This window comes from Sorex araneus, chromosome 6 (genome assembly GCF_027595985.1).
Source record: "Sorex araneus isolate mSorAra2 chromosome 6, mSorAra2.pri, whole genome shotgun sequence".
Lineage (NCBI taxonomy): Eukaryota > Metazoa > Chordata > Mammalia > Eulipotyphla > Soricidae > Sorex > Sorex araneus.
Window position 1 is genome coordinate 635,784 of NC_073307.1, and position 12,119 is coordinate 647,902.

At 42.7% G+C, this 12,119-nt stretch overlaps 1 protein-coding gene across 1 annotated transcript in view; it reads left to right on the top strand.

Annotated features, from left to right (window-relative positions):
• Window positions 1-3,759: 3,759 nt before the first annotated feature.
• Window positions 3,760-12,119, top strand: part of MTTP (microsomal triglyceride transfer protein) — a 30,405-nt gene continuing 22,045 nt past the window's right edge. The window contains exons 1-3 of the mRNA XM_004617633.2: window positions 3,760-3,865; window positions 9,474-9,661; window positions 10,993-11,136. Of these exons, the coding sequence (XP_004617690.2) occupies window positions 3,805-3,865; window positions 9,474-9,661; window positions 10,993-11,136 (393 nt within the window). The 5' untranslated portion in view covers window positions 3,760-3,804. The remainder of the gene's footprint in view (window positions 3,866-9,473; window positions 9,662-10,992; window positions 11,137-12,119) is intronic.

The window sequence follows — 12,119 nt, forward strand, 5'->3', positions numbered from 1 at the left end:
TGACTGCATGCGAGTACTATCATCCTGGCCCTGAGAGAGTGGCGTTCCAAGGGGGAGCCGTGGCAGCTCTGCTCACTCAGGTGATGAAGTTCAACATCAAAGTGACACATCACGGTGATAATATGTACCTTTGATACGGTGTAATGAGCCTGACACCTGTATTCTCTCTCTCCCCAGTCTGCAACCCCCAGTCAGCTTGAGAGAAACTTGCTCCAGATTCCAGCTGAGGACAGTCATGCCAACCGTGCTCTGAGCTGCCAGAGCTGCCAGCACCATCAAAATGAGGAAAATCAGCGACTGATACTGTTAGCAGGGGTTGGAGAACACATGACAACATGTTGGATGGACTCTTGTAGATAACAGCTAAGAAATGTCAATAAAGGAAGGATTTTAGATATCGCACTAGTGTGCAGTATTAATGATAAGGAAACCAGTATAGCCAACATGGGAAATCTCTGTACCTTCATATTTCTTCCGAAAATATAAAATCACCTTAAACCATAGAATTATTCTTATAGCATGTAAGAAAACAAATATAAGGATAAGGGGGGAAACGATGGTGCCAGAGCTATTGTGCGGTGGGTAGAGCACTGGCCTTGCACATGACTGACCTGGATTCAGTTCCCAGGACCGCAGAGAGTTAAGATCACTGTCCTTTGGATTGTAAACGTTTAAGATTTAAGTCTTAAGTTTATCCGTGTCGAGAAGGCACCTAACGAGCTAGTTTCTGAAAAGATTATAAAGATCTTATAAAGTAACATACTTGATTCTTCTATGGTTCTGCCCTGGCATAAAAGGTGCCGTCACATTCGGCAGCATTGTTGGGGGCACATCCCGCAGTGCCCAGAGGCTTCAGGTCACCACAGTGCTGGGCCGTGGATGAGAGTGAGGAGCTTCTCAGACCCGCCGTGCTGAGGGACAACTGTGCCACCCTAGCAGACATCGTGGGTCTCTGGGCCTCCCAGGCTACAGCCAGGGCTGCGGGGGCACACTTTCTGCTGGGCTCGCTCTCTCTGCCCCTTCTGAAAATGCTGACTTTATTGTGTTAGGGATCTATTCCAGTATTCCTCTCAAAAGTTTAAATATAATTTTATGCTACTTTCTAAGAACAGTGTAAAGTGTTCTGATGTTGAAAGAATTTTTTCTCTATAGCTAACATATATCCTAACTTCCTGTATCTAGTTTGGTAATGCATTTCCTCCCAACCCTTAGTGGGGTGAAGTTCGTGTATCTTCTAATCAAAGAAAATGAGTCAATTCCTAACAACCTCTGATACTCAACAGAAATCTGGTTGTACTTTGGAATGAGTCACCCATCTTTACTTCGTGCTCTCTTATTTATTGCTGCAAAATGGTAGTATAGCAAATATTCTAGTGTCTCCACTACCAGTGCTGAATTTTATTACAGCAGCTTTGTTTTAAAAATCTGTTGGTGTTGAGCTACCTGGCACAGATCAGAACTACCCCCAATCCATATGGTCATTCTGGGACGACTAACCCAATGAACAAGTGCTTCAATAGTCTCATTTCAAAATAGTGGTACTCTTATTAATGGTAATTCCCAAATAATCATTCTTTGCCATTCGTAGGAAATTAATTTTCTATATCCCATCGCTAGTATTTTTTTAAGTAAAGAGAATATTGGATCTAAGTTTCCAGGTTCACTTTTCTGTATTCCTTAAATAATTTTGCTAAGTTGAGCCTCATTTTTTCAATACATAATGTGGCTGTTCAGGCCCACACCCTTGTGTGGCGCACGTAACAATGGATTCATGCACAACAGCATGTTTCATTTTGATATTGTGCTATAATGATGTCCCGCTTCGGAGGTGTGTCAGATAACTGATGAGTTTGGGGGTACGTCTCCCCTATATACTGTATGGTGTTTGCTTAATCAACAGAGCAACAGAGAATATGCCTCTTCTTTTAGTACACAGTATTCACTATGGAATTTGTTTGGCATTCTCATTTCACCTGTGGTGAAACAATTTCAGGAAGTCATTGGAATGCTTTTGCAAGCAACGAGGGTTAAAAGCAAACCAAACTGAAGATGTTATTTTCCCCAGCAGAGCAGAGTGTCCTGCTCAGTGACTCACTGGTGCTTCCTTTGGGGAAGCACATGGTCAGGTGAAACAGCACTTCTCTCAGTAGGCAATCATGATATGCCTTTTATTGGCTGGACTCTGGCAGACACCTCACAACAAGTGGTACTTTACCCGAAGAGACACGTATCATACACCTCATAGTCTAAGCACAAGCTCAGGTTCTGTGTAACTGCGGGCTCAGGGGGGAACGCCAAAGACTGCTGTCCAGAGGCAGACAGGACTCAGATCAGTCCTTCACTAAAGAAAGTTTGGAGGGCAGAAATTGGCTGAACATATAGAAAACTATTCAACTATAAATCAGTGAAGTTATCACATGCATTGATAATGCCTACTGTTCAGAAAACATTTCTTCAACAAAATTATTTTATCCAAGGGTGACCTTTTTGTCTAATCTCAGCATATTTACTGTTGATAACTGTTTAAGTCATACCAAACATTTTATTTTTGAATATGTACTTTAGCTATTTGTATTTAAAACTTTTAGCAAGTGAAGTTCCAATCTCAAATAGAGAATAAAGATAGCATTCATCTTTTATTTCTTTGTATAGATATATTTCAAGTGAACATATGCTTAACCTCAGATTTAAAAATAAAATTTATAGTTAATTTTGTGACCCTATCGAATTTTTTTTCTACTTGTCTAGAGGACACAATTAAGATAAGTCATTCTAATAGCCCTTCACAAGCATTTATTCCTTCCGTTGCCCAAATATCCCACCTTCCTCTTCCCACCAGCTCATGAACCACAAACTGTGCACTTTAGGTGGTTTTTCTTCACAGCAGGTCTCTTTCAGAAGCATCCAAGGACAAGGTCGAATTAGGAAGCATCGACTTCCCCAAACTAGGGCATTTGTCTTCATGAGAGCCGTTTCCTAATAAATGCTGCGGGCTGGAGTTCCCCCTCTGAATCTCCTCCTAGGAATGGGCCTCAGAGAATAGTGCGATGTCATTGTGTCTGACCAGGGACTCACAGTGCTCTTTGTCAGAGGCCCAGCTGAGATCTGCTGGGGGCCTCAGTTGACCTGCTTGCTTCTTACCAACTAACAACACTCATCTGCTTCAACCTCAAGTATTCTCACACGTTAGAAGACCTGGGTTTCAGAAATCAAAGTTTTATTTACTTTAACAGTTTTTAGAAGTAACAACATTTTAAAAGCTATACTTAAAGTTTGAGTGATTTTGTTAAATAATAGTATCCACATAATATAAATATTTCAAGGATGACCAGATAAGACAAAATTCAAAATTCAATGAAGCATAGCTAAATTTGAGGCTCCTTCACCCTCCTGCACAAGGTGATGACGATGAAGACAGGTATGTAATCTCAGGCACAGAACTGCCCTGTATCATGTAGAAAACTCCAGCACACCCTCTGTTTCTTGCATGGCACGATACTTCTGAGCTCATAGAAAGGTGCTTCAGCTTAGCTCTCAAGAGTGACAATTTCCAGGGTTTTCCTTATTGAGGAAAGAACATGATGAAGTGAGACGGAAAGCTATAGCCCACCTGAGCTTAATCATTAATAGTGAGCCCTCTGGTGAACTTAGGTCCTGATTCTGGAGTTTGGAATCTGACCTCCCCCAAGATAAGCATTATTGTTGCAGGCTCTGAGGAGGCTCACTCCCAGGCTGCTTCCGAAGCAGCCACTTCTCAGCGACTCCTGCCTGGGCCCTGGATGCAGGAGCGAAGAGCCAGGCAACATGATTCTTCTGGCTGTGCTTTTTCTCTGCTTCATTTCCTCCTACTCAGCTTCTGTGAAAGGTAATTGTGTGTTGCCTTTTGCTAAACTTCAATTTTAACCTGTAAGGAGGTGTGTGTGTGTGTGTGTGTGTGTGTGTGTGTGTATGTGTGTGTGTGTGTGACCATCTCCAAAGCCAAAGGGCGTGCATGTGTGTGTCTGTGTGCAGGTATCTGCACAAGAAACCATCTTCAAAACCCTGGAACTCTGGAGTGTTTGTGAAAGTAAGACTAAGCTGGAATGAACCAAATTAATCAAATTCCTACAGATGTAAGAAACAGAGGATCCATTTCGTTCAGTCCCTCGGCCTCTGTGCTGTAGCTTCAGTTTCTCATTGACGGTCTCTTAAAAAGTGGGAGTGCTCAGGGCCAGCTGTTGTTGCCTGTAGTTCACGCACTGAATGTAACTTTAGAATTGTAAAACAGAATTTTTAAAAAAGACAGTTTTATAATTTCCTTCTAGTTATTAAGCAATGTGACATCAAGAAGAATTGGACCCAAAGATTTGATTTGTAAAAAAAAATTAGGAGTGAAATGTTAGTGCATTTTTTAAAAATTCTATTACCATTCAAAAGTTGGAAAATTACAGAAATTAAAACTCCATACAGATGCATTTTATTAGATAAATTGCTAGATATGGCTTCTATTTTAAGATATGATTTTTATTTTTAGAAATGAATCTATACCTTTCAGAGAAAGTGTGTTAAGCAGTGGTTTCAGAAAGTTTTATGAAATGTGGTAAAGTGAAATATTGTTTTAATCTTTAAATTTAGAGGGTTTGCACATTCCTTGGATTGTCTAAACCTTACCTACAGAATGATCACTCTTTAGAGTCTCTTGATCACATACTCTGTCAAAGCTAATGGATTTAACATGTAGCAGCACAAAGGAGCCAATTTCAACCATACATATTCCTATACAAAATAAATCATTTGGCAATTAAATAAACTCCTTTGAGATAACTGAGGCTTTTGATCATGAATGAAGATTAGCAAGTTTTTTTTAATCAATTTAGTAAGGTTTTTATGTGAGAAAAAGGTCCAAGTAGTTGCCATCCTTTCTGAGTTATATCTATTTTATTTTAACAATAAGAGAGCCGATTTTAAATTATTTTCTCTAAGAAAATCTACATTTTTAGGTATTGAAATAAAGTTAATATTTTTATCAGTTTCTGAAATGTTTGGTATTTAAAGATATAGTCATTACTTAGATTTTAAAAATGATTATTGCTTTATTTTTTCCACACCTGGTTCAGGGATCTCTGCAGGCAGTGCTTAGGGCTTACTCTTGACTCTGTGCTCAGGAACCACTCCTGGTGGAGCTTGGGGGACTCTCTGGTCCCAGGGATCAAACCCATGTTGAATGTATGCATGACAAACACTTTAACTGCTATACTATGTCTCTAGCCCCGAAAAAATTTTAATGAAGAAGAAAAGTAAATCATGTCTAAGAATTGTTATAAAGATAGCAATTCTTATTACTTATTACGATTTTTATTACTTGCCAAGTTAACTATTGAATATTTGAAACAAGTGATTTTTATATCAAAATTAGTATCATGAACATTTTGAGAAAAATAATTGGGATATAGTAGTTACATAGGACTTCTCTGCTCCTCCCATTCATTTTACGAATGAGAAGATTAGATAGCTTGTTGTTTTCAAATGTACACGCTTATAAAGATCTAAACATGTCTGCCACATGCTTGCACACATGCAAGGCGCTAGTGAAGTATGGTTAGATCTCAGCAAGTATAGTTTAGATCACACCTCGTATTGTAAACAAGGTCAGTAGCAAGTCCAGATCTTTGGAGACCATCTTTAAAGAAATATCTTTAAACATTTTATAGTGTTACTGGGAAAGATAAGACATGGCATGCGTCACTCTGGTAGAGCTCCTTCCAATATCTTGGGCCCCAAAGCTAGAGTGTCCTTCGCTCCAGGTGTTGCTTGTGCCCACTGTAAGCCGGTCAGGAAGGGAAGCCCTCTCTGTGCAGATGCAGTCACCTGCTCCACCCTTGTTTGGTGATGACTGGCTTTAATAAGCAAACAACGGGCATAGGATCCAGCCATTACCATTCAGGGTGCTCCAGGCACCACACTAAAGTTTATTTCCACTCGAACTGCTGAGAAATCTCTTTAGCAAAGTCCCGGGTTTGGGCAGGTGTGAGCCCAGTTTAAGCAGGAGAAAATGGAGCATGCTTGGGGTTGGCAGGAAGAGACGGGCCTGGAGAGGGGGGCTCCACCCTTTGAGCTGCATTCTCAACAGTGGGTATGTTTCCTGCGCCCTCTTCAGGGTTCCTTCCCTCTCCCTAGTCTCCTCGGCTTTGACTCCTCACCTCTCACCCTTCGCTCCCAATCCCTCAGTCTTACCCCTGTCAACATCAGTCATCTTCCAGCGCCCTCCCCTTAGAGCTCATCCCACTCTTTCTTTCAGCCTTGCAGTTCCCGGGCTACCCATGGTCTTCTCGGTGGGGTACGCCTCCCCAAGCCTTACCCTTCAGGGCATCTTATCTCGGTCTTCTGCTGAAGCAACTTTGCAGCACCACAGCCAAACACTGATGAGTGTCTGAAGGCATTTCTTAAAAGACTCACATGTAAGAGTTCTGTCACTTTCATCACTTAAATATTCAGGAAGGGACATGTTGAAGAGATACCCACTCTTTGGGGGACTAAAGTTAATTTATCTTCTAATGTGATTTAGCATTAGCTTCCCCGGAGCAGCCTTCAGAACGTGCCCAGTGCTGCCGGGCTCCAGGCAGCTCCCAGGGCGAGCAGGACCAGCCGCTTGACAGTTCCAGCTCTGGGTCCTACCCGCTTGTACTTCATTCCCACTGAAGAAGGTAGAAAGAAATTCCAGAATAGTTTCTCTCTTTCCTGTGCTTTTCACTACCAAGTCACAGTGAAGAACTGATCTATCAAATGTTTCTTTGCATATTCTCTTAACACGGGCAGCCTTGGTGTTCAAGAGAGGCCTGGTCATCTCTGCCGGACAGCCTGGGTCCCCGCATCTGGAGTGCCCACTCTCCTGTCTGCGGCCGTGTTCTCGGTCTGAGCCGCCGAGAACACGGCCCTTTCAGAATTGCCGTGAGGATCAGATAAGGCAGCCTGTACTTCCTTTATGCCCTACGTGGAATTTGATAGGTGCCATAAAAGGAAAGCCTTGTGGCCTTCATACCCTCTGACCGTGGACCCGGGCTGAGCTGTGCTGGTGGTGCGGTGAGGAGGTCAGGGGAGATGCTCTCTCCTCCGAGGCTCGCTGAACTGTTTCTGCTCTGCAGCTCATGGCTGAGGCGTTGCCTGAGCTTGGATGCAGTGTGCTTCTATTGATATGGGGTGCATCTCCATGTCCGCTTCCCTTGATTCCTAACTCACCCCTAGTCCCTCTCTTTGATGAATTGTCAACTCACGTGTCTTTGTCGCCCAAAACTCTACTGGCTCCACAACTCAGTCAGGTTCCAAGTCCCAAGAGCCTAGCTGAGTGCCTCTCCTCCACTGTCTTTCAGCCTCTGTGGCCTTCCTGCCGCTGCCCTGCCTCCTTGGGGTCCTGGAGTCACTCTGGCCAGGCCTAGGGACAGAGGTGATCGGCAGGGGAGGGGCTTTTCCCCAGAAGCCATGCCGGCCCACAATCTCCTCAGCTTTCACATACCCTTCTGGTTGCATATTTTTTCTTTAGCACTGCTAAATGCTGTATGACATAGTCTTTCTGATTGCCCATCTCCCCCTAACATGCAAGCTTCAGAAAGGCAGTAATTGTGTGTGTCTGATAACTGGCATAGCCCAGCTCCCTAGAGAGAGACTCTGCACTGGGTGGAAGCACAGTGCTTCCTTTGAATGGATGGAGGGGCTACTTCCTCACTCAGGGGCTGCAAGGTGGGTGCCTTCCTGGCTCCCTCAGGAATGCCTTTCAAAGTTTGCATTTAGATAAGGGGAAGATGGTCAATAAGTAAAGCAAGTACTTACCCACTGTGCCATCTCCCTGACCCCGATCCTACTCATTTTTATTTCTTTGACTGAGTTAAAATGGATTAAAAGAGCACAACCTCCCCACATACCAAATGTTCAGCTCTCAGTGCTGGTCTTTTTTACATGGAATGCCCCTACCCAATTAAAGCTCTGATACTTGATATAGTAAAATATCATTTTGTTTATTGGGACTAGGCAGCTTTTCCAAGAGGTGCTTGAGCCGACAGGTAGGGAGTCGCTGCTCAAGGCTGCTGGGAAGGTCCTCAGGGTAACAGCATCTGTGCTCACACTTTCGTCTTCATGTTTGCTCACACCTATGTCCTCATATATGATGAGCACATGCTCTACCACTTGAGCAATCTTTCTGGACTTGAACATTTTACTCAGGAACAACTCATTTAAATTTACATATTCATACCTTGGAACATACTGTTGTACTATAGGTTGCTAATTTATATTAATAGAGCAATATATTATCACATTTGGTTTTTAAGGGATTCAAAAACCTTTAAGTAAGGCACTGTCTTCTACTTCCCCAAATCACTTTGGCATTGGTTATTCACTTGTATCACTTGTCATCCTGTTGATCTTCCATTTGCTCCATTCTTCCCTGTCACATGCTAGTGTAGCCCAGTGGTATCTGCTCGCTCCAGGAACAGGAAGAGCCTCAAACTCTAGGTGGGCGGCCACTCGGTCTTCTGACGTCCTGTGGAATTCAGTCGGTGACAGCTCTAGTCTAGCGGTCATCTCTGAATCGCATTACGTGTCCAGCCCATCTGATTTTTGACGCCTTGGCAAATGAAATAGCATCCCTGATTCTTGATCATGAACAGAGGTCGGAACACCGGATTCCTTCTCTCACTTGAGTGAAATGTGATATTCCCAGCATAGCTCTTTCGGTTCCTCTCTGGGATACCCGAATAGCATTCTCATCCTGTTTTCGTAGGGCCCAGGTCTCTGAGGCGTATGTTAGTGCAGGAAGAATGGTGGAGTCTAAAAGATGTGCCTGGAGCCGGAGATTCTTCATCCTGTAAACGTTGGCATTGGTTATTACTTTTATTTTTTTAAATTTTTTAAATTTCTTTGCTTTTTGGGTCACACCCAGCAATGCACAGTGGTTACTCCTGGATCATGTACTCAGAAATTACTCCTGGCGGTTCTAGGGGGACCATATGGGATGCTGGGAATTGAGCCCAGTTCGGCTGCGTGCAAGGCAAATTCCCTACCTGCTGTGCTATCACTCTAGCCCCTGGTTATTACTTTTAAATGATCCGCTAAGTACAAATGAATTTGTTTAGTTTCACAAATAATTTTCTGACCAAATTCTACTTGAAATTATGTTCATTATACATCAATAAATTAGGATGGGGAAGAGATCACATTCATATAACTAAAACGACATTTCTTATAAAAGTATCCTACTAATATTTTGATAACCTGATTGACTAGGGACATTAACTGAAGTTTCTGGGAATGGATGTCTTGTTAGTTATTTTTTTCCAAGCTTAGCAGATGAAAAAAGTAGAGCCATCTTTCAGTCAGCAGATACTTGCCGAGCTCTTCCTGGGCTCTGCTCTGCAGACAGCAGGTGCCCTGGTGCAGGGTGGCTCCATCTCAGGTGGCACTGCCTCCCGGCCAACTCTTACTGTGTCACTGTTTCTCTGCAGGTCACACGACTGGTCTCTCACTAAATAATGAAAGGCTGTATAAACTCAGTTACTCCACTGAAGTTTTTCTTGATGGGGCCAAAGGAAAACTCCAAGACAGCGTGGGCTACCGAATTTCATCCAACGTCGACGTGGTCTTACTGTGGAGGAATCCTGACGGTGATGATGACCAACTGATCCAAATCGCGGTAGGCATTCTCTCCTGTTGAGGCCAGAGACAGGCTCCAGGCAACAGCACGGCTGTGCTCTTAGTTGTAGATCCTTTGAGTTGGTTTCCCATTGGGATTAGTAGATCCCCAGTTAGGAAGGGATCAGAGTGATGGATGTGATTTTGCCAAGTGTTGAAGCAGGAAAAGGCTGGTTCCTTGTGTCATGGTAACAGGCCCATTAAGCTAGACTCCATCTGAAATGTCTGGGAGAGACCATGGCAGGTCATGGGAAGAATCAGGAGACCACTCTGGCCAAAGAGGATTTGAATGGAACCTCCCAGTTTGTCTGAGTTCCTTGATATGATGGAACAGACCCACTCAGGATCCTTCTCGAGAGAGGTACCGAGAGAGGTATCGAGAGAGGTCGCCCCTGTGAGGCATGTTGATCAGTGATGGTTTACTTATGTGTGGAGAAAGGAAGTCAGTTAGACGACTTGGGCCTCTCCCAGTTTAATATATGGTGACCACAGATTCTATATATGTAACTCCACATTTGCTTTTCTAGAACCTAAAGACAATTTCTTTGTTATAGATTCCAAATATTTTTTAATAAAGTGGGATTTTTCTACATATCAGTGTGAATCACATGTACAGAGTTAAGATTTGATCATAACTGATAAGTAATTGTTGATGTACTTTATAATATGATCTCATTATAACACACTGATAAAATCTTCTTTGCTTCTTTAGATGTCTCTAGTACCTGTCGTGTTCTCCAGGTTAGGTCAAAACCTCATCATCCATCTGCGTCATGTCTCAATAGGACCATAAACTGCTTTGCATAAAACATTAGGCCTCCTCTTCAGTAATGAGGCTGTCCATCTTTAATTCAGCACAGACAGATAAAGACCGCGTGGGCAGGCTTCTTTCCAAACCAGCAACACGGGAAGTGAAGTTGGCTGAGTAGGAGGCCATGGTGCAAGATGAGCAAGGGGCACAGAGACAGAGAGTAGTCTTGCTGTCATTGCCACTATAGATCAGAGATCATTGACTTCTCTTAAGGACCAGCATTTTTTACCTAATTTAAAGACCTAATTCGGGAACACCTTCTCCATTCTAAGTTTCATGCAGCATGAATTGAAAAACAACAGGAGGAATTATGGCCAACCGTCTTTCTTGCTTTACCATTATCTTTTTCTTCTCGTTTATTTCTTAATGAAGAATTTTTCAGTGCTGGAGATGAAACCCAGGACTCCTGTGTGCAAGGCACACCCTCCTCCACCGCTGAGCTGTGTCCAGGCCCACTCTCTTTTCTGAGATGGATGGAAGAAGACACAGGCAGCGTTCATACTTTTCTTTTCTTGTTCCAGATAAAGGATGTGAATGTCGAAAATGTGAACCAGCAGAGAGGAGAGAAGAGTGTTTTCAAAGGAAAAACGGCACCTAAAATCATAGGAAAAGGCAACTTGGAAGCTCTGCAGAGGCCCATGTTACTGCACTTGGTTCACGGGAAGGTAACGTTGAGGTGGTCCTGTGGGTCACTTTTATGGCAAGTGGATTTTTTTTCAAGAATTAATATGTAGAGGTTTCAAATCAAGTGTTCCTGAAGTAAATCAAGGCATTGCCTTTACTTATGTTTCCTAGCCATCAACATTCCACATTTGAATTAAAATCTTTATGATAGAATCTAGTACTTGTTTGTTACTATAAGGCATTCTTAAAAGATGCACTTCTTGTCAAATTAGGAAAAATTATAGATGATATAACATAGCAGGTCATCAGAGCATGATCAGATAAATTCATAAATGTAGATTGTCATTGTGCGTGGTGGAAATTAGGTAAGTGACTAAGTGACTTTAACTTGATGTAAGAATACTCATATCTGGCTAAAGTACAGAATTGAATCTCTTGAGAGACTATGGTATCTCGAAGGCAAAATTGAGTCTTTGGGGGGAGGCATCCCAAGCAGCGCTCAGGGGAGCTGAGCACTCCAGCGCTTCCTGGCTCACCAGGAAGTCCCACACTCAGAGCCCTCAGAGCCACAGCCGGTAGGGCTGGGCCAAACACGCGTCCTATCCCCTCTGTTATCTCCTGGTCCCAACAGAGTTGATTCTTTAAAAGCACTTAGAGTTTATTTGAAGACTCTGACTTTGAAATTCTTGATCTCTATGTCCTATGAGGATTTGTAGAACATAGATAGGACATACGGAGCATATAACACAGATGTATGTGGTGTCTGTTGTCTGTGTGCTCCTATTCTTTGCCTGTGTGTTGTTGTCTGTGTGTTGTAGTATCTGTGGTCTGTGTGCTCCTATTCTGTGCCACTCATGTGGAATCTGCTCAGAACATTCTTCTCAGTGTACGTGACTTATGTTTTGATTCTAGCTTATTAAAATAGTCTTACTATGTTTAGAATTGAGAAACAGTTGTTACACTGAGGTATTACATATGTGGCTTATGAAAAGTAAGATTTTATAGTCTTATGTACAATACTGTC